The sequence below is a fragment of the Parasteatoda tepidariorum genome, chromosome 11 (genome assembly GCF_982258835.1).
Source record: "Parasteatoda tepidariorum strain Cologne lab strain chromosome 11, Ptep-v5.0, whole genome shotgun sequence".
In the NCBI taxonomy this organism is placed as follows: domain Eukaryota; kingdom Metazoa; phylum Arthropoda; class Arachnida; order Araneae; family Theridiidae; genus Parasteatoda; species Parasteatoda tepidariorum.
In genome coordinates this window covers 69,027,660-69,053,313 of record NC_141765.1, presented here as the reverse complement: position 1 = coordinate 69,053,313, position 25,654 = coordinate 69,027,660, and the positions used below count along the sequence as shown (strand labels likewise).

Genomic DNA, 25,654 nt, shown 5'->3' with positions numbered 1-25,654 from the left:
GTTTGTTTTTTTTAATCTGTAGAACTTTAATTTCTTGAAAATAGGAAAAGCAATGATCTTATTCAAGCCTTTCAGAACTTTACCATTATATTAATTATAAATTTGAAAATTTCAGAAATAAATTCTGATGCTTTTAAACCTGCTAGTATGTTTAATTTAAAATGTTATCATTATCAACATGGTTTTTAAACAGTTCAAGTTGTTTTTGTTTTTTTTTGTAAATTATTCATGAAAAGAATAATGCATTGGAGAATAATTCAAACTGGCTAGAGAGAGGTTATTTAAAATTACTCTTCATTAAAAAACAAAAGTTCCTACATTTTCCACAAGTTATATTTTATGTAATGTCCTCTAAAGATATATATAAATCTATAATTGCAAATAATTTTTAACATCATTTCAGTGTTTACAGCAGCTATTAAAGTCCCTGTATTTTGAAGCTGAAATCCATTTTAGTAAATTGTCATTTTTGCACTAAATGCCATTTTTAAAAAGTCTCTTTTTTTCTGAGAGGTCCATTCTTTTTTAATTACCTTTATTAAAAAAGACTTATGACTTTTAATTAGGAAGAGAAATTACAATAAATGTATTATAATTCCTAAATATATGACAAGTGCCCTCAAAATCTCATACAATAGCCTTTACCTTATTTTACTCATTAAATGGGCAGTGCAAACTTTAATCCAAAACGTATATGGTATACTTTGCTGTGTAGACAAAAGAAAAAAAAAACATGAATAAAGCTCAAATGAAAGTATAGAAAAAGACAATATAGTTTGTTTTATGAACAAAAACCTTCCTCAGTGTCTAAATAATTGTAGAGAAGTAAAGAGGCAAACATGTGCAAAGTGTTTTAATCAATGGGGAAACCTCTGTCCCTATTGGTTAAATCACTTTGCATAGGTTATTTCTTTACCATCATTTTGAGTTTAGACACTGAAGATTTTTGTTTATAGAACTATAGTATGTCCATTTCTGGACTTTAATTTGTGCTTTTTTCACATTGCTCTTTTGCTTTAAACAAGCTTTAATGTTAAATCAACTAAATTAGTAATTTTGAAAAAAAAAACAAGATTGAGTAAGATGTCCATGATTTTTTTTTATTATTTTAAACTTCGTCTAAAGTTATGGTTTTTTGACCAAATTTATCAGTGCTATTTACATACTGCTTTTATGTTGTAGAACTTGAAGGATATTAAGTTCAACAACTCTAAAAAGCAGTAGGTAATTCTGATTTTTGCAATTAAGATATGTGGTATGCATTCTATCTTTGTATATTGCCAACTAGTATAAGAATCTTCAACTTTAATAGAATAATTTTGTACAATTGAACAACTGAAAAATATCAGATTTGAATTGTTTTTGAAGTACCAATAATGATATTGCTATAGTTATTACTTAGGGTCTTAGTATTCAGACAGTTAATTATAATTTTCTTGTAAAATCATTTTAAAGTGCAACCAAAAAATACAAATTGTTTTATTCACAAATTCAAAGACAATTTAATGAGCTTCATAAAATATAAAATTTTTTTCTGATTCTATTGAAAACTATTTAAACTGAAATTTTATAGGATTCCATTATGACAGAAAACCTCAATATCTTAAATATATAATAAAAATATTAATTTAATAGTTGATATCACAATTTTAAGCTTTAAAGCTAACTTCTGTGATTGAATAAAAGTTCAAAGAAACCTCTTTCATTCTAACCTTATTGCTCTATTCAGGTTGCCAACCATTTAAATTAAATAAGTAAAATTGATAATTTTACCTCTTTTTTTAAAAAAATCTATGAGACAAAAATTAACATTTAAAATATAAAAATAACCATTAAAAAATTTAGCATTCTTTATTAGCATATAGTTCAGAACAAATGATTTTTCTAAAGTGTATAATAAAATATTTTCAGTTTTTTAATAAATTATTTATAATTTCATAACATAAAAACACATTACAATATGTCAATTTTATACACAAATAACAAAGACCGTCAATGGACTGTAAGTACTGTGCAATATTCGGAAAAAAAACGTAACACATAATCCGCATAAACTTGTTTTTTATTATTATCGAAGAAATTATTTTGAGATCAATCGTAGATATTTGTTAAGCTTTAAATCGGAACTTCTGGCTTTTAATTTGAGACTTGAATACAGTTTTAATTCTTAGTATGCCAGTAAAATCAAGTCTTCTTGTAAAAACAATGTGATTACTACAGAAAATATTTTCTACTCAGTTTCAAAATTTAGTGTGCGATTGGGAGGGAAAAGTAACTAGCCACTGTTATTTATAAAAATTCTTTATGCTATATTTATTATTAAGTGGGCCGAGTGGTTAATGTGCCTTTTGTGAAGCCGATGGCTGTATGTTTGAATCCTGCTCAGGGCATGGATAATTCTCTCTGTGTGTTATCTTCTGGTGTATGTAAATGCGGCCCACCCTGTGAGCGGGGTATTTATGGCGTGGGTAATGTTGCTTGCCTCCGTGTCGCAAGGTGGGGCTCACCAGGAATCGCAAAATGAGCAACACTTCTGACACCTTCCATAGCTAAGAACGATAAGTTATGTGCCTGCAGTTAAAAAATATATATATTTATTTTCATTATTTACTAAAGTCTGAGTTTTATTCGCAACTATTTCTTTACAACTTATGCGAAACAGATACATGTTAAGTTTTGTTGTATATCAATTTTTACATCTGCATTGTGTTTGTACATCTCGTTGCCAGTAATGTGGATGTAGGATGCCTTTGACAGCGTCTGTTCGTTTGATAGCTCTTACGGAATTTCTGGAACTCTTTTGCAGTAAATAAGTTGTACCTTCCTCTTAAGAATAAGTCAGTCATAAGAACTCAAGTCCAGAATGTGTGGTTATTGTACATTTCCCAGTTCTATTGATCTATTTCTTTTTTACTGACACTGAAACGATATGATTGACTCAAGTTTTCCAGTTATCGGTGTTCCTCGCTAAAAACTTTTACCTGCCCTACCATGTTGCCACTGTTTTGAAAGGCAGACTCCACCCCGCTTCGCCAGCCTATTGAAAACTTTTATTTCGTTATTCCTGTTTCAAGAACATCGAGATACCATAACATTTGATCGCTAGCTAACACAAAACTTTGTTCTTCTCGTCTGTGTGATTACCCATTTGCTTTGATTTAAGCAATGCATGTAACTAATATGCAATATAAAGTGACATTATTAGATTCCGTTAATCCGTTTCATCGCATCTCTACAGCTATATTACCATTGGTCAAGTTCCAACCCTAGTATATTGAATATAGACCCCTTTCACAGAAATACTTACATTTCATTAAACAAGAGCATGCTGTCTTTCAAAACGTTGAAAAACATTTCCCTACTTTCAAGTATTAAGGTTTATGCTTATTATTGTCTCTAATAAGTCTACTATCAGTTCTAAAATTTACGAAGAATTTTAATTTTGCCAAGTGCGTTATATTCATGCTGATGTTTCCTGGACTGAGATACTCTGCTGCAACACTGATCCATTTGCTTCAGGAGAAGAGAGGGTTGAAGTTTTCCTATCTGTAACATAAAATACCACCTGAGGTTAATTTTAACATTGTATGCCAGTGATGAATGCAGATTTAAAAAAAAAAAAATTCTACGAATTTAAGTGACTGGAATTTATGATCAAATTTTTTAAAAATTAACATGTAGCAGGTACTGTGATGTAATGTAAGTAGGAAGAAATTAAATTTTAATACTGCTGGCATCTGAATTTAACATTTGGTTACTACAGCTAATACTATGAAATTGAAATTATTCACACCCAGTTAAACTTCTGCACATAAATGTGGAAAAAATAATTCTGTATGTCTATATTTTACAGACATGAAAATTAAAAAAAAAATAATTAAAGCCATGTCGTATGCTTCGTTAACTTGCATGAATTTTTCACTTAAAATAGAATGTTTCACTTGTATGAATGTTTTCATCCATAAATGATGTCACGCTTGAAGTGGGTTCTTAAAATTGTGAGAAGGGGGTACCAAGAAGTCCGGTATCAAACATTTTGGTTAAAATGAGATAGTAAAGCAATTGGAATAAAATTAATAATGAGCAATATCCAACCACAAATTCAAAGTAAGAATTTCATGACCCTGTAATATTACTATTACAATTAAATCATTAAAAAAAATTACCAAAAAACAAAGATCACTTTGTAACGAAACATTCGTTTTTCTAAGAGTTATTTTTTAAATCCTAAAAATTGTAAAAATTCAAGGCTTTCTGTTCTATTGCCAGTTTTCACTGTACACAATAACTGGTATAATAGTCGAGTAGGATATAAAAATATTGGAAGAGCAAAAGAGTTGGATATTTTTAGAAATTTACAGATTTAATCATGTTTCTATGAGAAGTTAATCTATTTCTGACTATTGTAAAGCTGTAATGGTTTACAAAGCATACCTGAATTAATAAATATTTAAAGCTAAAGGTTTTAATAAGCTGGAAACTAAACTACTTTCAACTTTTTCAAGGTGTGGGGCATCTTTTGTAGCAATAAACATGTTACTTTCTAAGTCGAACATTTTTTTCCTTTAGAAAAAGGGCAATAAATAAAATACCATAATGAATGTTGGAAAGAAAATTAAGACAATAACTAGGTAAATAACAAGAATCGTGCTAAATATAGCGTTAATGTAATTATTTTTAAGAAATAATTACATAATGTCTAGGTTAGGGATTCACTAACTTTTAACCCTTTGACATAGAATTTTTATTAAACATATTTTTCATGCTTTTTTTTTTCTTCATTATTTTGTATTATTTCGGTCAAAATAAGTGAAAAAATATATTTAGCATTTTAATAATTTATAGTTATGAAATGCAGCAAAAACGCCAGTGTCTTCTTCTGTGTTAAAGGTAAACTCTGTCAAGGGTTGTGCTTCTCTTTGTGACCTACCATAAATTTACACTTGACCCATTGCACAGGGGGCCAGAAGACCATGATCTTTGTCCAAAAGTCAAAAATCGAATTTCAACTAAAATATGTTTAGGCAGCTTTAATTTCGCCCAAATTAAGTATTTATAATCATTCCAAACATTATAATTTACTTTTAGGACCTACGAGAGTAGAATGTAGTGAAAAATATGTTTAAAAAAATTTTTTTTTTGAATGTAACTTTTAAATTTATATTTCAGAAATATATATAGGAATTTCACCTTTCTGTTACATTTTTATCAAAGTAATTAGTCTGAAATTATAGTACAATTTTTCAATTCGTTGAATTAGTTAATACTCTTGACAAACTTATAGTTTATATCTTATTATTTGACATTTTACAATATTTGAATCACTTTCGAAACTTTTCTCCAAAAAGTTCCACGAGGTAATTAGCTAAACTTTTTTTTTGTTGTCTTCTTTGATATTTCTTCTTTCGAAAAAACCTGCCAATTTTTCCCATATTACAAAGGTGGACTAAATATACCGAAAAACAAAAATTATGTTTTTTTTCTTCATGTTTTCACGTTATTTTGTAATATTACTTCGGAAATATAATTTGCTTTTTATTTTTAATATAAAATTACGAAAATTATTATAATTTTATTGCTATGTTTAATTATTTGAACGTACTATATATATTTGCTCGCCATATTTCAGTCGCCATCTTGTTTTTTTTGTTGTTGGTATTTTTAGTGTATTTCAAAATTTCAACTATGAATTCAATTTATCTGCACATGAAAACCCTAAATAGAAACCCCCAAATTTTGAAACAAATTTTATTGAAATACTTATTTTGGCCACGAAACTTGGGATGCTGGCCCACTGTGCATTGGCGAGTCGCGACTCACAGTTTGAGAAACATTTGTCTAGTCTAAGTGATAATCAAAAAATTTTGCCTTCTGTGTAAGGTGTTCCATAATGATAGTTATGGATATTTGTTTTTAGAATTCTTTCAAATATGAAGTAAAAAAGGTTTAGACATTGAAATCATAAATTGATATTAATGTTTTTTTTTAAAAAAAAAGAACTCTAACGAAAACCGATTAATCACTCCTAAGGAATGCATGTCTGAAAACATCAAAATCGGTTGATGGCTGGAGAAAAAAGAGGAGTTAGAAACTGATTATAAGAAACCTCCAGGTATCATTCAGCTATCAAATCATGTTTTGATGTTTTTAATCCCCTCTTCCATTAGATAGTGATAGATTTAGACAGAGATTTTTTTCCTGCTTAAATATTAATTTGTGATCCCTAATCGGCATACTCATTACTTTTTACTTCATTTTCATCATGAATTTTAAAAATATTTAAATAAAGATGAATATAAAATACCCAGTATACACTACCCTACAATAATGGAAAAGACTCTCTGCTTTTGGCATTTTTTTAAATTTCTCAGTCCCGCAGTGGACTGATCGATAAGACACGGCTCCCAGCAGATCACCGAAGTCAAGCATCACTGGCTGCGGTCAGTGTGCGGGTGGGTGACCATTTGGATCAGTCTGCGTGGGGACCGAGGGTGTGCGGTATGGGTCCTCGTTAAACTGTTCTACCGTAAAGTGCTCGACTTCGCGCGCAGGTCGTCGGGCTACCGAAGCGGGGGTGCCATCCCCTCCGCAGAGGATCAAAATTGTGATGGCATGTCTTCGGATCATCCTCAGGGATGTTTCCCAGACCGTCGCCAATAGCCCATTGTGCAGCTCTAGTGCGACGTAAATTAACAACAATAACAATTAAATTTCTCAAGAAATACTTAAATGATTATTGTGTAACTTTAGAAATGTTTAGTTTTGCATGTTTTCTTTCTCTATACTATCAAAGTTTAGTTTCCGGACGATTATTGTAAGGTATTATTTGTAATAAATTTTTTCTTATAATGCAAAATAAATTTGTGAAAACCCCCTGATCGTTTGGAGCTTTCTTTTGAAAAATACAAAAACTACTTAGAAAATTGCTTGAAACTTTTTAAATTTTTCAGGTATTCATATCATTTTTTTTTATTAGTTGCCAGATACGATTCACTACAAAATTGTGAAAAATCTTTCTAAAAATTTTTTCAGTGCATGCGCAGTATAAAAGAACTAGCTTAAATACTCAATCAAAAATCAGTTTTTAACGAAATTTAATAAATCGGCAATTTTGTAATTAATTTTAAATTGCTCCAAAAATTTTGTTTGATTCCATTGAATATCTGTCCCGCAGTGAACTGATCGTAAAGACAGTTCCCAGTAGAGCACCGAAGTCAAGCATCACTGGCTGCGGTCGGTAAGCGGGTGGGTGACCACTTTGATCAGCATGCGTAGGGACCGAGGGTGCGTGGTATCGGTCCTCATTAAACTGTTCCACAGTAAAGTGCTCGACTTCACACGCAGGTCGTCAGGCTACCAGAGCAGGGGAGCCATCCTCTCTGCTAATGATCAAAATTGCGATGGCATATGTCTTCAGATCATCCTCAGGGATGTTTCCCAGACCGACGCCAATAGCCCATTGTGCAGCTCTAGTGAGACGTAAATAAAGTATTGATCTACCATTGAATATCTATAAAGTAATGGCGAAATTTTTTTTTTATTTATAAAAATGCCTTTATCTCCATAAATATTTACTCTAGGTTTACGAAACTTTATGCAGTTATTAAAAATAACTAAAGTAGTCGATATAAGTTACAAGCTTATTTCTGGCATAGGGTGTTCAAAAATACTTGTTTTCTTTCTTAATTTATAGGGGGCCTCCCTGGCCGAGCGGTATCGCCGGTCCAAACGCTCTGTTAAGCGTGGAGGTAGCGGGTTCGAATCCCGCCGTAACCCTGGATGTATTCTTTGTGATGTCTTTCTCTGAATTGTTCTATCTGTATTTTCTACTTGACAATGACTTATAAGCCTATATATTGAGCACACAAGTCAGCAAATGTATGTAATTTCAATAAATCAATAATTAATTTATAGTAGGTCTCTCAAACCTCTGAAAGCTTTAAATTTTATTACTAAGTATGAAAAATCTCATGAATACACTTCTAAAGTTACAAAATAATCCTTTTAGTATTTCTTGAGAAATTTTTAAAAAAAATGTCAGAAACTGATGGTGTCTCTTCCATTATTGTAGGCTAATGTATTTATGAAATTAACATAAGCGACCAAATTTCAAAGATAGAGATTTTTATGTGTTTGACATCTTTGTGTAATGAGCTACTTATTGGAGGAAGAAAACAGAAATAAATTTTGTTTTAAAATTTTGTTGAAATTCAATTTTAGCTTCATAGCATTATCAATAGAAAAAAAAATCATTGTCAAGCCAAGACACTTTTCTCTAAATTTATCGTGAAGCATTTACGTTGTTTTTTCAATTGCACGACATAATACTAGCTTTACTTACCAGTCTTTTGACTACCAAAGCTTTTGATTGATGCTTTTCTTGTGATGGGTCGTACTTTCCTCTTTCTAAGCCAGAGAAAATAAAGAGTGGAATATATCACAGCAACTATTCCAGATATTAAGCCAATAACTTGAAATGCTGCACGTGGACCCCAATTGCTCATTAAAAAACCACCAATAAGGCTTCCTGAACCTACGCCTGAAAAATGTTGTCTCACATGTAATGTTCAACAATTAAAACTATTTTCTTTTTAATAAATAAATTGGAAAAAAATATCCATATTAAATTAAAGACACCACAGTTTAAGTTACATTTTTTAAAAATAGTTTTCTGACTTTTGGTTTTGAACTTTTTTTATTTTCATAGTAATAAAATATGGCATTCCAGGAAACTTATTAGGATTAATATTGTCATACGTTGCGCAGTTTTCTGTAAGAAAAATGCTCATATTAGCTTTCTAATTAGGCATTACAAATAAAATATTACTAGTGTACCGTGCGAAAAAAAAATTAACCACCCTGAATAACTTTTAATCTAATGATCGGATTTTCACTCATAGAACTTGATGTTAAATATCTGCATTTTTTAAAATTCGATTTTTCAGGAACTATTGGACTGAATTTCGTCCAAATTTTGTATTTTGCCTTATAAAATTATATTCTTTAAAATGAGGCAAAAAATTGTATATTTTACAATTCAAAATTTTTATGACTATTATAAAATAAATAATGATTAAAATTTATTAATGAGTTTTCCAACAGTGCGCAAAAAATTTTCGACTCGCTTAAAAAGTTCGAAATATAGTGAAATATGCAAAAAGCAAAATTAAGGAGTTCAAACTTTCGACTATTCTCCTGAACAAACTATTGGGACCATATTTCCCTGATTGTGGCTACTCCCCATGTTTTCTTAAAGTCAGCAATCCAAATCCATCGATAAAAGGTAGGTTTTTTTCAGAGAAAGTACGTTTTTGTGTCTGGTTTCATAATTAAAAATATCCCATGCACTAATTAATTAGCATATTTTAGGTCACCCTGTCGTCGAACCATTATAGAGGTGGTATGTTAGGACAAGTTAGCATAGCTGATCATCAGCGTGGCAACTGAGGAGTTGTTAGCATACGTCATCAGACGCCAAGCTTCAGTGGCAGTTGTCTCCCAAGTCTGTTTGGCCGAAGTCAAGCTGGATGTTACAATGCAAAATATGCTAGAAAATGTTGTATTGTCAAATTTAATGAGAAAAAATTGCATTTGTAATTGAAGTTAACTCGTATATTTGCTCATTGAAGCTTGTATGTGTGTGTTATTATTGAGCTCTTTAAACTAAATATGCAAATATTTAATATTAATAAAAGTTTAATGTTAGAATTTGTAGTTCTTATAAAGGTCAACTGATGGCTTCATTCTTCATTTTAAATTATCTCTTTTCTGTGATTTTGGGTTTAAGGAATAAATTTAGTTTTTCTTTATTTTTTGTATTTTTTCAAATATAATCAAGAACTATATTAAAAAAAAAAGTCTACGAAAATCTACTAGGTGGATGGCAGAGATAAACAGAGAGGGGAGCAAAGTCTTTCTAATTTACGCTCCTCTTTGACGTCTTAACTAGATCAATATTGCATCAGCTTGAAGTACTTGATGGTTCGAAAGTCTCTCCCTGATTAAAAGTAATATTTTAAATTGATTTCTAGCTAAAAAGATTATGCTGAAATAAGCAAACAAAAGAAGGATTGAATTAAAATTCAAAAATAGTCTATTATTAATTAACGCTCCTTGAAATTTAAAAATGGCTATTGTTTTATGAAAAACTATTTATATCTCTTGATATAAATAGTTTTGCTGTTTAAAATTTACTATTAGAGAATTTTATTTTCTACTCATTTTAACTCAAATTTTATTTATAAATTTTTTTAGTTTAAATCTTAAAATTTAAACTTATGAATCCATTTTTAATATGCAATTTGAAGCAGTAGTAATACTTACCTACACCATAATGAACTCCTTCTATAAAACCTTGAATTGTAGCTAAAAGACCTGGAGGAGATAAATGAGCAGCGTAGGTAGCTGCTGCTACCCACATTAGGTGATAAGTAAAAATTTCTAATATTTCACAAGGCATTATCCACCATGGATCCACAAGAACAGAGTATCCAATGCATCGGATTAAATATATAAATGCAGCAATCGATAGTATGTTTGCATGTCCTATTTTTGACACTATATATCTGGCATAGTATAGGAATGGCACTCCTACTAGGGAACCAACCGTAACTGTAAGTCCCATGAGATAAGTTGGGCTATTCAGTTCAATCATAAACCAAAATAAAAAAGATTCTAGGAATCCCCATACAGTTCCTAACCAGAAGATAACAATCAATAAGAATGATATTGCTGGATTTTTCATTATTTTCCAGAATGTTTTGAATGTATCAACATAGCCACTTGGTGCTTCTTCCATTTCAAAATCTAAGCGCCATACTGCGATGCACGTTAGAAGAGATAAAATATTGTGTGCATAGAATGCTGGTGCATAATTGATATCTTCGTTTGTGCTGTACAAGTCTATAAATATTCCAGCAATTGGTGAGAAAATAGACATTGATATCATGGCCCATAACCTGAAAATAATACAAACGATCAAAATGAATTGGTGAAAAAATATTTAAAATTAAAACAAAAAGCTAGATTGTGAATAATTTTGTCGCATGAAGCTTAATCAGAGAAAAATAACTTTTTAAATTTTTCATTTCTTATTTTCCCCCCAATTCTATAATGGTGAGATTTTTTAAAACTGACTTGTTACCTTCGTTCTTAAACTTTCAATTCAAATTTTAAGTCCAGTACTACAATGTGTTGAAAAATTAATAAAAGATAAACTTTTAAAAGAATTAATAAAAAAGATTTTTTTCTTTTTGCTGAAAAATTAATGGAAGCTATTTATTTATTTAATAGAACCTTTTTAGCTTTATATTATACTTATTATTTATTTATTTTATTGTAAGAAAATAAAAGTTGATCTAAGAATTATGGTTTTTAATTTGTTTGAAAATATTTGTTTGGCAAAAGCCTATTGAAGAAATTTCTTAAGTAAACTACAAAACCACCAGAAAAAGCTGTCATTTTAAAAAATCAGAAATGCATCAAATGAAAAGTGTCTCGGTTTTTTTTTTAAGTGTAAGATCAGATAAAGGCAGTTGATCTTTGTTTTATCAATCATCTATCATAGGGAAAGAGATCATCAGAAAAAATTTAAATAATTTTGATTTTGCATAGTTGAAAACAAGTCTAAATGAGAAGTAAATATTTATGCTATTAATATGTTAGAAATTCGTGTAAGGTACATTTTTGTTTTATTTTATATTGAAGATAATTATATAGTCTTTTTCTCAACAATAGCTATAAGTTTCAAATAAAAGGATTTTTATAACTAAATGTTTATTTAACCTTAAAGCAGATACACGTTTTGAACTCTTCTTATATTTTTAAAGTAACATTTTAATTCGGTTTGACATTATTGTGGTTGGTTTAGCTGAAATCAAATCTCTTCTTTAAGATGATTGAGGAAACTGGTGCAGATACCTTCAGCTAAGTTAGCATTACATTACAAAAAAAATAACTACATATAATAAAAATTTTGGTATTTATCATAGCAAAACAGAGTGTTGTTTTATTTGTATATTATTTTGATTTCTAGGAAAAGCATGTAGAAATACATAACGAGATGGTAATAATACAGATTTCACATCTCATGCCAGAAACTATAAACGAAAGAATATCTTCCGTTTTCCAAAATGCCACGAAAAGACATAGAATATATATATTTTATTTTATAACAGACGTTGAGCAGCCGACACTATTCTGAGTTTACGACTATCGATGTTCAACTCTGTAGTCTTGTAATTTTGAACCCAACCCAGAAGATAAGGGAATTTCTGGACAAAGCATTGGGAAAAACTAGCCTTCGGGGAGAATTTTCCGATGGAACTAGCCAGCATTTGCGTTACTTGGAGAGGAAAACTACGAAAACGTCCCATGGCATCCGGCAAGAGGATTTTAATTCATGATCCGTCTACCACTGAGTATATTTTACGTCAGTACTGCTGTTGGCCGAATTCGTATCAACCAGCCACCGCTGGTGTTCGAACCTAGGTCACTTAGTTGTGAGGCGAATGCTCAATCTCCTGAGTCATCACGTCTCATAGAACAAATTCAGTTGAATCAAAGGCATCGAGATTAAGCGTCCTTTTACAAATAAATGTATTACAGGACAAAATGACATTTCCCTCCTTTTTAAACAGCTAAATGATAGACATTACACTATTATTTAATCAATTTTATTTGTGTTTAACATCTGACTCTCTTTAACTTAAGTCTTCGTAGCATATTTTAAGTAATCTGACATCAAAAATTCCTTAATGAAAAGAAGCAATTTTTAAATTTATTTTTTTAAAAACTCATACTACTTAATTTATTATGTTTCTAAATGTCCAAGTAACCATTATGAAATGGTTGGTAAAACTGCTGATTTAGTTTAAAGAAAATTTTTACTGAAAAATTAGTTAATGTAGGGGAGAGTGGGATCAATTGTAACAGGGTACGATTGTAACAGAGCAAAAATTTCAAGTGTCGGGTTCTAGATTTGGTTCCTAGGTGGCGCACAAGGTGCATTTAATAAATCTACATGCACACTCCTGCTGGCAACCATTTTTATGTACTTTTGAAAGAGTTACATCACAAAAGATATTTTCACGCCACGTAAGTACTTTTTTTGGTATTAGAATATTATATTGTAGCAAAGTAATTTTGTTTAAACAAATAAAAATTATTAACCGAATATGTAAGTGGACACCTTAATTAACATTTCAAAAAAAAGATTAGATTTGTTAATTAACTAGCTTTGTTTTTAACAAGTGAAGCTGAAATGGCGTCTTGGGGATGATTGTAACAATAAGTAAAGGGACGATTGTAACAGCTGAAAATAAATAATCTTATGTTTACATACCATTACTTAACTCTTTAAGAACCACCAATAGTTTCCTATATCATTTATGTTATGTTACATGTGTATTATTTTATTTGTCACCTTTCGCAGCATAAATTAAAATTTTTAACCCCTTAAAGTTAAAAGTTTAACCCTTTAGGTATCTGCTCATTATTATTTTTACTCCTAAAATATTACTACTATTTTGATCAATAAAAAAATATATCACAACTATGATAATATGTATAATTAACTATGTTTTAGTTGAATTTATGAACTGTTACAATTGACCCCGTAAGTGGGGACAATTGTAACAAGTGCACGACTGTCAGAAATTGCTAATAACTAATATAATAACATTTAAAATAAGGTATTTATTTTTTTTTCTAGTAGAGGATAGTCTACTTTACTCGTCTGTCAATTAATACTAATAATATATTGGATTTTTTGTTAGTTAAAAATAGTTAAGTAAAAAGTGTTGCAATTGCCCCACTCTCCCCTATGTATCTTAGTTAAAGAAATGTATCTTATACAAACCTTTGACGACCATATTCTCCCATATCCTCCGTTGTTTCAGTAAGGGCAATCGCACTTGAATTTACAAGAGTGAAACCAATGGCTGAGAATATATTGTAAATAATGCGAATTGCTGTATACAAATAAAATGTTACTAGACGGTCTCCTTTCAATTTATTTGATGGGATGGCAAATGTGGAATTACTATCAACACATGTAATACTGCAATTTGAACTTCTTACTTGTGAATTACACATGGAAAATGACACATTTAAGCTAGAATTTATGATTGATGAATGAAATGCACAAACATCAGGATTTGTTGTTCTGGATACTTGAACATCCATATTCCAACTGATTTCACTCAATACAGATTCGGCACAGTTTGAATAATGGCACGAACCTAAATGTAAAGTCAATGAAGTATTGCTAATTTGAGAGATGTTACATGTCCTTGTTATTACATTCATATTGCTACATGATATAGATATTGGCGATGTTTCACTTTGAATGTCAATTATTGGAGGAACATATAAAAGTGCAGTTGCTAAAATAATTATCATTACTAGAGACAGAAGAAGAACATCTCTGTATTTTCCCAATCTGTCTGCTATAAAACCTGCTATTGGAGAAGATAAGAATTGTGTAATTGGTAACAAAGTATACACAATTGCTGTTTCTTCAACTGTTAGTCCTAGTTCTTTCATATGAATTGACATATAGGGTTGTGCACAAGCATATGCTGAAAAGTAAAGAAAATGAAATTAATTAAATCTGAATTTAAGTAATAAATTATGCATGGATAAAACCTTATGAAAAGTGTTAACTAAACTTTTTTTTTCTTAAAGTATACTATCAACTTAAAAATAATTCATTAGACAAATTTACATGAAATTAATTTCAGATGTGGGATCAAGACAAAACACCCATTATATTTTCGATTAAATAATGCAAGGCCTAGAGTAATAATTTGACACCCTTTTTTACATAAATATGGATAAATTATTTTTATGTATTCCCATTTGCTATTCAGATGTTTCGTGTATCGATACTTATTTCTAAAACATTTTTTTTGACAGTCATATTAGTTACATGCACTACGTGTGGATCAAAACCGTGGAATCGTCCAGTATTACTTACAAGAGCAGCAATCACCAAAGCAACCTTGGACAAGCAATGAACTAAAGGTTTGTGGAAATGTGTTAATATTGTTAGGAAAATTAAACAGTGAAATATTTAATCATTAAAATTCTTATGTTTTTCTTTGAACATGTTACTTCATATAAATAGAATATTGAAAACAGGACAGCTCCAAGAAAATGCATTCAGTTTAGTGCTGGGAAAATAGATGAAGTCTCGAGCAAAATTTCTTTAAATCTTCTTCAATTTTTCAAAAGTATTATTGTAATATTATATATTAGATAGTCCTTATTTATCTGTAAATAGTTAAATTGAAAAGAGTTAATAATGATTATAAATTTAAAAATGTACCTCCAAACCAACCAAACATCACTATTTTCATTGGTAATAATCTCTGGTCGATGCATTTGGAAGGTTGCATTTTTCAGTCCTGTAAGTAAATAACAATAAACATGTTATCCAGTTTGCACATCATGTCATATTAAAATTATATATTATAACCATAAGGAAAGAAAAGTGATTTAGAGACATTTAATGAATAAGAAAACATTTAGTTTTTATGGGGTTACAAGTTCATCAAAATTAAAATGTTTGAAATTTTTTAGTTCAAACTAGTCATAGGTTCAATAAAGATAGTTTAATATTGATTTAACTTCATTTTTAAATTTACTAAAGGGTAGAAAATGGGGTTAGCATTGCAGTTAACGTAGGGCAAACGCTATGCAAAATTTCTCTAATAAAAATTTTGCCCTTTTTTGTAAAAGTATGAGTTCCAAATGCTACTCAAAGCCTCGTGAAAAAATTTTGTGATGGTTATTTCAACGCGTCTGCAAATTCTATTTATAGTTTCTTAAAATTATCATGTTTGCGAAGTTTTCTATTGTCAGGAATAGAAATGGATTATAATGAGAATATTTTGTAGATTCCATAAAAAATATTTAAAGGTAACACCTTCAGGACAAGGTTAGATTCTCCGAAAATAACAATAAGATTAATAAATGAAAAATTCAATATAATATAAAAGTAAACTGAAAGGGTTAATGAACCAACTCCATCCAATATTTAATCAATCATATATGCTATAACATTCATATAGTACAAAAATATGAATATATTGTTATAATTTTTTTCTATTTATTTTATATTATCAAATTTTTTTCTCCAATTTCTCAAGGATTTTTTTAAAATATTTACGCAATGTTATCATATGAAGAGAACTTATTTCCGGATGAGTTCGAAAAAATGCAAATGAATCAAAATTTAAAAAACTAAAAAAAAAAACTTTTTATTTGGCTCCATGCAGTAATTACGTTAAGTATACTAATAAAATTGTTGATATAAATTTACTTGTTTGGTATTCACAGTTACGCGGAGAAGAAAGTTAATCTATTTCTCATATATACACTGGTTATCATAAATTAAGGAAAAATCACAAAAATAGCGATAACTCTTTCAAAAGTAAGCCAAACCGTGCAAAATTTGCATATGTTGTCCACTAAGAGTAGCTGAGTAAAATTGCAATATGCAAATTAGTGGCGCTGCACTCGGCTTACGTCATCTGCCTGGAGCATAAAAGTCCAAGTTTGAGAGAAAGCACACAAATTTTACTGTGATTGCGACATTGAAAATCTGAGATAGCCAATTCGTAATAATGACCTCTAGGCATCATTTGCCTGAAGAACTACGATGGAGAGCCATCGGGAGACTAGAGGCAGGGCAGAGTCAATCAGAAGTGGCCAGATGGCTAAATGTGAGTCCATCTGTGGTTCATAGACTTTGGAGGCAATTTCAAACCACAGATTCGGCATCTAGGAGGTTCAGTCAAGGACGGCCAACTGTTACGACCAGTGCCGATGACCGATATTTGACATTAAGTGCACGCAGGAATAGAACCGCTACTCCGACACATCTTAGATCCTCTCTTGCTGCAGCCACCGGAAGGTTGGTGTCAACGTCAACTGTGCGCAGAAGGCTCCACGAAGGTGGTCTGTATGCGAGACGACCAGCCATTTGCGTGCCGCTCACATCACGCCATAGGAGAGACCGTTTGCAGTGGGCCCGACAACATGTCCACTGGACGTCAGATCAATGGAGGCCTGTTCTCTTTACGGATGAGTCCAGGTTTAGTCTAGAAAGTGACAGTAGACGTTATTTGATATGGAGAGAACCTGGGACCCGTTATCATCCATCAAACATCCGTGAAAGAGATGCATACGGAAGAGGCAGTGTCTGTGTTTGGGGAGGCATATCCTTAGGAGGGCGCACATACCTCCGTGTCTTTCCAAGGGGAACCGTGAATGCTCAGGTTTATCGAGACAACATCCTTGATGCTTATGTGCGCCCATATGCCGGGGCAATTGGTGATTGCTTCCTGTTACAGGACGATAATGCAAGACCACACAGAGCTCGCATTGTTGATGATTATCTTCAACAGGAAACAATTACTCGCATGGAGTGGCCAGCTCGATCCCCGGACTTGAATCCTATCGAGCACGTTTGGGATGCTCTAGGGAGGCGTGTATCTGCCATCAATCCGCCCCCTCAGACCCTTGCCACGCTTGCAACTGCTTTACAAGAGCAATGGCTCTCACTTCCTATTGAACTGATAGACCGCATAATTGAAAGCATCACACATCGCTGTTTGTGCTGTATTGCTTCTAGAGGCAATCATATTCCATATTAAAGGTACTTTTTCTATTGCAAACCGATACTTCCAATTTGTTTATTTTATACATGTGCTAATTTCTATACTACTATTAATGTCTGATAATTTCTTTTTATGTTGTTTAATACCTTACTATGTGTTGTATATTGTGGGTAAGTTTCATAAAATTCCATGTGTAATTTCTTGAGTTATCGCGATTTTTGTGAATTTTCCTTAATTTATGATAACCAGTGTATTTAAATATAGTTCATGCAAAAATTCTATTTTTATTAATATAAATATCTATGAAATTAACATTTGTAAAATGTTTGAGAATTATTTGTCCAAAAGTTTTGCATTGCATTTTTTTCATTTCATTTCGGAAACATTTCAGCTACATCCCTGATGGTTCAAACATTTTATCATTACCATGTTTTGTAAATACACTGTTGTCCTTGATAAATACATTATTTTTTCCCTCTTTTTCTTCCCCTTTCTCAGAAAAGTAGTTTTTCAGATGTTATATGAGTAGACTTCAAAAAATTTCATGATCATATTTAATTTTTTTTGATTTAATGATCAGATTTTAAAACACTAAGATACATATTAATGGTTCAACAAGCAAATACTCAAAATGCCAAGTAAACGACATGTCTGATTTAGCATAAAGCCTGAGAGGCTCAGGTACAAAGTCCTTAAAAATCTCGTGACCTCTTAAATTTTGCAAATGGTTTTTTTTTCCTTCTTAACCAAATTTTACTAGAATTCTTAGTTAGAAGGATGGATTTTTACCTTAGTACTTGTCTCTTTTATGTTAAGAATTATTTTGTTTTTGTCACCATTTTGTCTTAAGTATTGTAAATAAAATAAGCCGAATTGGCCATTTGTTTAAATACACAGAATTTTAATCAAATTTTCGCATTCATTCTTTCTAATTTGCGAGTATTTGAATTGAAAGCATGAGAATTTTATCTGAATCAGTCTCTCCAAGTCTATCAGTCTATCAAATTAAAGCCTGCATATTAGTTTATACTGCAGTTATACGGAAACTTAATGTGAATTTTAATGAAATTTTGAGAAAAAAATAGACAAACAGATTTGTGATCAAAATATAAAGTGTCATTGTGATAATTAGACAAAGAAAAATAGTATTTAGCAAAAAAATCTATAATTTTTAGAATAAGCAACCTTAATTCAGTTCTTATACCCACATCTATTTGAAAATAATAAAAGTACCTGAATAAATCAAGCTAAAACAATAATTAAGCATTATCTTACGTAATACTAATAAAAAACTATACATAAGAACTTACCGTTTTGTCAGAAATTTATCCAGTAGTCAAAAAACTAACATTTCTCAATAATTATCTTCAAATTTACTTCTGCGTAGGACACTTGTATGCAAATAAGAGAGGCAAAATTGAATTCATTATCACGTTCAAAGATTTGTGTTTTATTTTGAAAATTCCAGAAATTTCAAAGATGGGATGATGACATGCTAAAGAAGAATTTGAGACCACTCGACCATAAGAATGAAGTAAAAGAAAATGAATGAACTTTAACCTTCATGAAGCTAATCAGTGATGAGTGTTGCCGAAATACAGTTTTGAGTATTAGAGATCAGCGGCCAAATAATCTGATCAATTTTGCTTTTATCTGTTATCTAGGATGTTACAGTTTTACTTCATCACTTTATTACCACGGTTTATTGAATGAATGAAGTAAAGCTAAGTGTAGCATTTCGTTACAGATATAAACTTCAATCATATAAATATTCACTCGTGTACTTATTCTTAAATCCTTTTCATCTGATATTGGGATTAAAGTTTCAAAAAGAAAAAGAAAATTCAAAAGTTGCTCATAAAAAGCTTAGAAAGTTATCTCCAAAGTTTAAAAAATGTGTGGATGTTCCAGATGGCTTAAAAAGCCCCAAAAGACTGTAGGGTATGCCTTGTGTTCCATACACTAGAGCAAAAAAGCACAAAGAAGTATTGAAATACACATACAAAATAAAAATGAACATACTTTTTAGTATTTGGATCCCGAGTTAGATTCTTGTTTATAAAACAGAAACTATAGTATTATGTCGATTTCTGTACTTTATTGGTGATTTATTAAGTTTTTTGCTTTAGCCCTAGAATGCGTTTGTCATAAGATTGAAAATTATTTAGAAATAGTTTAATGTTTGAAATTTTTGTTTATGTTTGCGAAGAGAGTCTCTTTAATATTAAATTTTAAAATCTTAGTTTTTAAATCTTAGTTTAAAATCTTAGTTCAGTTGTATTTTAAGCGTCTTAGATTTTATTGGAATTTTTTTCTGTGTGTATAGTTATATTTTAAGAACTCTTTTGTTTATTTTAAAAACCAATCAAGTAAAACATTACAATCATATTTCAATGTTAAATTTTCTTCCAGTTTACATAAGTTTCTGATGCTTCTCTACTAATTAACTGTCGTACCTAATCATAGTTGAGAAAGGTGGCTGTAAAACCAAACCAATATCCCATATGATTGTGGAAGAAAACGCAATAGAGTTGAAAGGCAAATTATTAAAAAAAAACTTAAGATTCTAACTTCTATTAAGCAGGTTTTGATGTTTTATGCACCTACCTTCTTGAATAGTGACGATTTGTTAGGTTTTTATAGAGTTTTTGTATCTTCTTAAATTAAATTTTAGTTATAGTGTCTAAGAATGGGTTTTCTTTTTTGTCTTCATTTTTGATATGGGGACTTCAATTGCCTAGATCATAAATTTTCATAAAATTTCAGACTCCCCACAGCAGAAGAAAGTATTTTTACAAGCTTTTTTTTTAAATTAGTACATACACTGTAAAGAGTCAGGCCATAATCTGAAGAGTTATGAAAAAATTACAAAAACATCATTCCTTTAACCATTCTAATGGTAATTTTAAGATTTCGATGACTATGCTTTTTATCAAATAGAATGATAGTATACATCATAACCTGTTTAGTCTACTATGATTTATTAAAAGTGGCGGCCTACTTAAATGTTTGTTTGGAGTTAGATAATGGTTAATTATTTCTTATCCCTTTCTATTTCTAAATTATAACAGAGGGGAAAAGTGGAATGGATGATGCATTCATGCGTTATAAAGATGCTAAACTCGGACAGCTGAAGCTATGTTGTCTGTTTTCTAAATCTTTTCTGTAGGTAGGGAGATTTATTTATTCGCATAAATGAGCGGATTTGTGTGCTCTATACAAGTACGGTTAATTAACACTTCTCAATTCAAAGAACATATAGCACAAGTTAGAGAAGTTCGACGAAGATACATTCAGGGTTATGGAGAGGACTTCCACGCTTCAGACCGTTTAGCGGAACGATGATATCGTTCGGCCAGGGAGGCTCCTGGGATTAATTGCAAGAAAAACAAACATTATTCTTTATTGAGTTATACTCTTCATGTTAGCGTATGAAGTACATCGTATCAACATTGAATATCGTTGGAGCATTTACTACATAACTTGTCAATTGCTAAATAGGACAAATCAGTTAAATTTAGATTAGAAAGATGATAGAAATGTCCTCCATAAGAATTCGATAAATCATCAACTATCGAGCATTGTCAGAATCTTTAGCATAAATTCAGCTCATCTTGATGCTCTGGAATCTTATTTTCTCCATATTAATGCTGATTCCTTAGTTAGCGACATTAGTTCCTCACTAACTCCGCCTAGCACATGGAATTGCAACTTGCCCTGATTTTTTGTTTTGTTTTGTTTTAAAACCGGTGTTGCGCTTACAGGTCAGTGTTCAACTCTGTAGCCTAGTAATTTTGAACCCAACCCAGAAGACAGTGGAACTTCTGAATCAAGCGTTAGGACTTACTAGCCCTGGTAATGGACTTTTTGAGGGAGCTAATTTGAATTTGTGTTACTTGGAGAGCAGAACCACGAAAATATCCGATGATTAGCTCGATGGTAAGGGGATTTTGAGCCATGATTTCATGATATTTTACCTTGCCCTGAATTGCTTCTCACAACCGTGATTTTTCTAATTATGGTATTCACCTTCATTTTAAGTTAAAAAGCATTCTCGCAACAGCTCATTGGGGGCCAGGGAGCTAGGGTGGTAAAAGCTTCATCATTTCATGACCAATGGCATGATTGGTGCAATGTGGGCGGCATTGCTCACCGGTTGCCTTTACTTTCCAGGAAAGCCGGTAACCATCGATCTGAAGCTGAATGGGCTTCAAGCCGCCACTTGGGATCAAACCTCAGTTCATCGCACTGACAGTTCAGTTCGCTTTAAACACCAAACCATCGAGTCCATTTTTTCCATTTTTTTCGTTAGCAAATTAACGTTTTCTGTTTTCAGTCTGTTTTGGTTTTCTCATTCACATCTGACAAGTCTTGAGAAATAGCGCCTGTTTTTGAGAGCTTCTAACTTAGTAATTTTTAAAGCAAATTAAATTTTTACATAATCAAGTGTATCTTTCCGCTTTTGTTTTTTGGGATTATCCTTTTAACTAAGATCGCATTTTTCTTCCTAGTCCTCGAAAATCCGATCACTAGATCAAAAATTTACTTGATGTTACGTTTTTTTTCTCTTCTTTTTTTCTTCTTCTATGAAAGTCTTAGAGCAGTGTTTCCCAAACTTATGACTTTTGTGTACCCTTTCTAAATTTTTCGTAAAGCTGAGTACCCCTAATAAAAAAATGAATGAATTTTTTACTATAAAAAATCGCACAAAAAGTGAAAATCACAACTGGCTTTTGACACTACTAATTATTAACTGTTAACTCTGCAAAAAATATCCAATAGAAAAATACGTAATCGTAAATTTTCATGGCTAGCTTTGTTCTTAAATAAAAAATTTTGTAATTTTCGTTTGTTGCAAGATATTTCGCATAAGAACGCGTACCCCTGCTAAACTGTTCCCGTACCCCTGGGGGTACGCGTACCACACTTTGGGAAACACTGTCTTAGAGGAATGATTTACACAGAGAGAACCAATCCTCCTACTCTAGTTACAAAGCTCGTTGTCACGTGATTCAGGGACGATTTTTCCTCAAGTAAACCACATCCCCAGTCTTTTATTATGGAGGTGGATTACTGAGATGTGTTTTGAACTGTAAAATTCAATTAAAAAGGATCGCATACTCCTGTGCATACGGATGTGAAGAAAAATTCATAAAAGGAGGACCTTTTACATTCATAAATAAGATTTTTATTCCTTTATATTCGTTTTTAGACATTTATTTGCAGTTTATATGTTAGCACGGAAGTTCATAGAATGGATTTAATTAGTTTGTAACTTGTAAAATAGCTTCTATTCTTAAACATATTTATTTAAATTGATAGATTATAATGTAGTTAACATATAGGTATTTTCATTACAATTAAATTTCATATTGATATAAAATTTCGGATATTTTTACTGCTTTTTTCGATGAAGCACGTTCATCGGATTTAGCTCATTATTTTCTCATAGATGAATCGATTTTTATTTTCGCTCCGTAATTTATATTAAGGCTTTGAAATTATTTTTTTTAAATTTCAAGAGAATTTAATTGGATATTTATTAAATAAAATTAATAATAATTAAAATTTATAAGCAGAAGAGAATAAATAAAATTTTTAAGAAAATTTATAAGTAGAAGTAAAATTTATAAGCAGAAGAATATTAATTAAATGAAACTTATAAGCAGAATACTTATTTTTGTATTACTTAGAAAATTATTTTACTATAGAGGAAAAATTATTTGAATATTCATATTTATTTCCGTACATTTATTATTCAGGTATTAACTGACTAAAACTTAGTTTACACTACTGTGTTTTCTTAAAAATATGTCAAAGATGTGGTTATTTATTATAGATCCATACATTTTATTTTCAGTTCTGAACATAAAAAGGAAATATTTCTCTTTGTGATTATTAAATCTTTATTTAATTTTAAGTGTTTATTAAGTCAAGAACTATCAATATGTCAACGTACAGTAGATTCTTATATGGAATTTTGTAATACTAATTTAAATAAAGAGACAAATAACAAAACTAAAATTTGTTATTTTAGTTTAAATACTTTTATCATTTTATTTCATTATATTTACTTTTATCATATTATCAAAAGAGGGGTTTTTCAAAGTAAGTGTTCGCCACCAAATATTTATGTAATCATTTGTTTAATTTTTTATGAAATACATTGGGATAAACAAACATTCGTGGAGGACTTTATGATGGAAATAACCTGTATTTGCTTTTCATGAAGAGGAAAACATCACACGGTTGTCCGACGGCAATGGGATTTTAACCCATAACTGTCACTGAAGATATTTTACATCAGCACTGTGGTCAGTGTTAGCCGGGAGCATAATTTGTATCAACCAGTCACCACCAGGGTCACTTCTTTGGAAAGCGAACGCTCTATCCCCTGAGCCATCATGACTCTACTTTGGAGGTATGGAATGAAGTATAAAGTTTTACACTATTATATCTGAAACTTCCTAAAAAATTGATACTTTGAGTTTGTAACATCATTTAAGTTTGGCGTACTATAAAAATTTGCATAGTGAGTCGACAATGAACTTTCAATTCATAATCAAAAAAATTTTGAGTTGAAAAATTTCAAAATACGAGAATATATGCGTAATTATTTTCAGATCTGATTTTTCTCATGTAAAAAAATAAGGTTAATAAAATCATTAATGTCATTAAATTTTTTTATTTGAAAAAATATCAAACAAATATTTATTTTTAGGTTTTCACCTTGAGTAAAAGTTTCGTCCCTGATTTCGCCACGATCTCTCAATTATATTTTCCAAAGATATCGAAATTGTTTATTGTTCACGGTATCTTAATGTACGTGGTACGGTTATCTTAAGTTTCAGTTACATCATTCTTATGGATAGTATATAGAATGAAGGAATACAGATAAAAGTGTACATATATTAAGATCAGAACTGCTTTCGAGAATGTTCTTTTATGTGGAAAGCGTGTTTTAAACAAATTTGGTTTAAAATTTCAATAAAAGTTTCAATAAATAGGTAAATAAATGAATAGTAAAAAACTGGATCTTTCAACAGTTAATAAATTTATTTTGTTGTTAAGATTAAAAAGACATAAAGTCCGCTAAAATATTAAGATTTTATCCTTCATTGCTGTAAACAAAAATTAAAAAAAACAAAAATTTGCAAATAAATAGGGTCTAGATTTGTTACTGAAAACGAAATTTTATTAGAAACTCCAGCTTTCAAAATATTTTTTTAACTTGTTTATGGGAAAAATATTTAGGTTTATTCAACGTTCATTACAATTGGATGAAAAAAATTCTTTTATTTACTTTTTCCTAGCTTTTTAAATTTTTATTTTAAACTTTTACTTTATCCTAAAAGTAGATTTATTTTTATTTTTGGATGCTTAAATAACTATTTTGTGTCAGCTATTACAACTTTTATTAGAAATAATAACTCTTTATGTTAACAATTGTTGAATTGTTTAGTAGATATTAATTAAAAAATACCTTTTTATTTACTTTGAATATATTATATAACTGAATATGACTTTGAATACATTGTATGACTTTTTCACTGAAGTTTTCAGAAAAATGATTTCTACTGGTCTACAATGCGTTATTAAGGGATAAGAAATTTTTTTAAATTTATTATGATAGGCGACAGATAAAAAAAAATAAAGTATTTATATTTTTCAATGAAAGGGAAAAATCTTTATAATTTATTTGCAATTTCAAAATTATTACAAACTCTGCGTTTTATCTTTAGCACACTACGGTTTAGACTAGCAGACCAATTGAATCATTTTGTTTTGACTTTTAAACCTTTTATTTATTAATTTTTTGTGTAGACGGTTTTCCTAATATTATTAAAATTCAAGAGATAAGGAATTCAAAGTAGCAAAGACAAAATTTGTAATATGGCAATAAAATTTAGAAAGCAGTAGTTTGTATTTCGTGTCCACAAAAAGATAAATAAATAAAATAAAAAAAATAAAGCTATCATTGACACGATGCAAAATTTTCAAACGTAACATGTAGTTATTTACAATACAAT

At 30.4% G+C, this 25,654-nt stretch overlaps 1 protein-coding gene across 1 annotated transcript; it reads right to left on the bottom strand.

The window, feature by feature from the left end:
* Positions 1-1,832: 1,832 nt before the first annotated feature.
* LOC107456903 (major facilitator superfamily domain-containing protein 6-A) lies at positions 1,833-19,336 on the bottom strand. The gene is made up of 6 exons (XM_087154990.1): positions 18,935-19,336; positions 15,329-15,407; positions 13,859-14,579; positions 10,324-10,958; positions 8,342-8,539; positions 1,833-3,546 (listed from the first exon to the last, which is right to left on the bottom strand). The coding sequence occupies exons 2-6, from the start codon at positions 15,396-15,398 to the stop codon at positions 3,461-3,463; spliced, it is 1,710 nt and encodes a 569-aa protein (XP_087011116.1). The 5' UTR covers positions 15,399-15,407; positions 18,935-19,336; the 3' UTR covers positions 1,833-3,460.
* Positions 19,337-25,654: the final 6,318 nt, after the last annotated feature.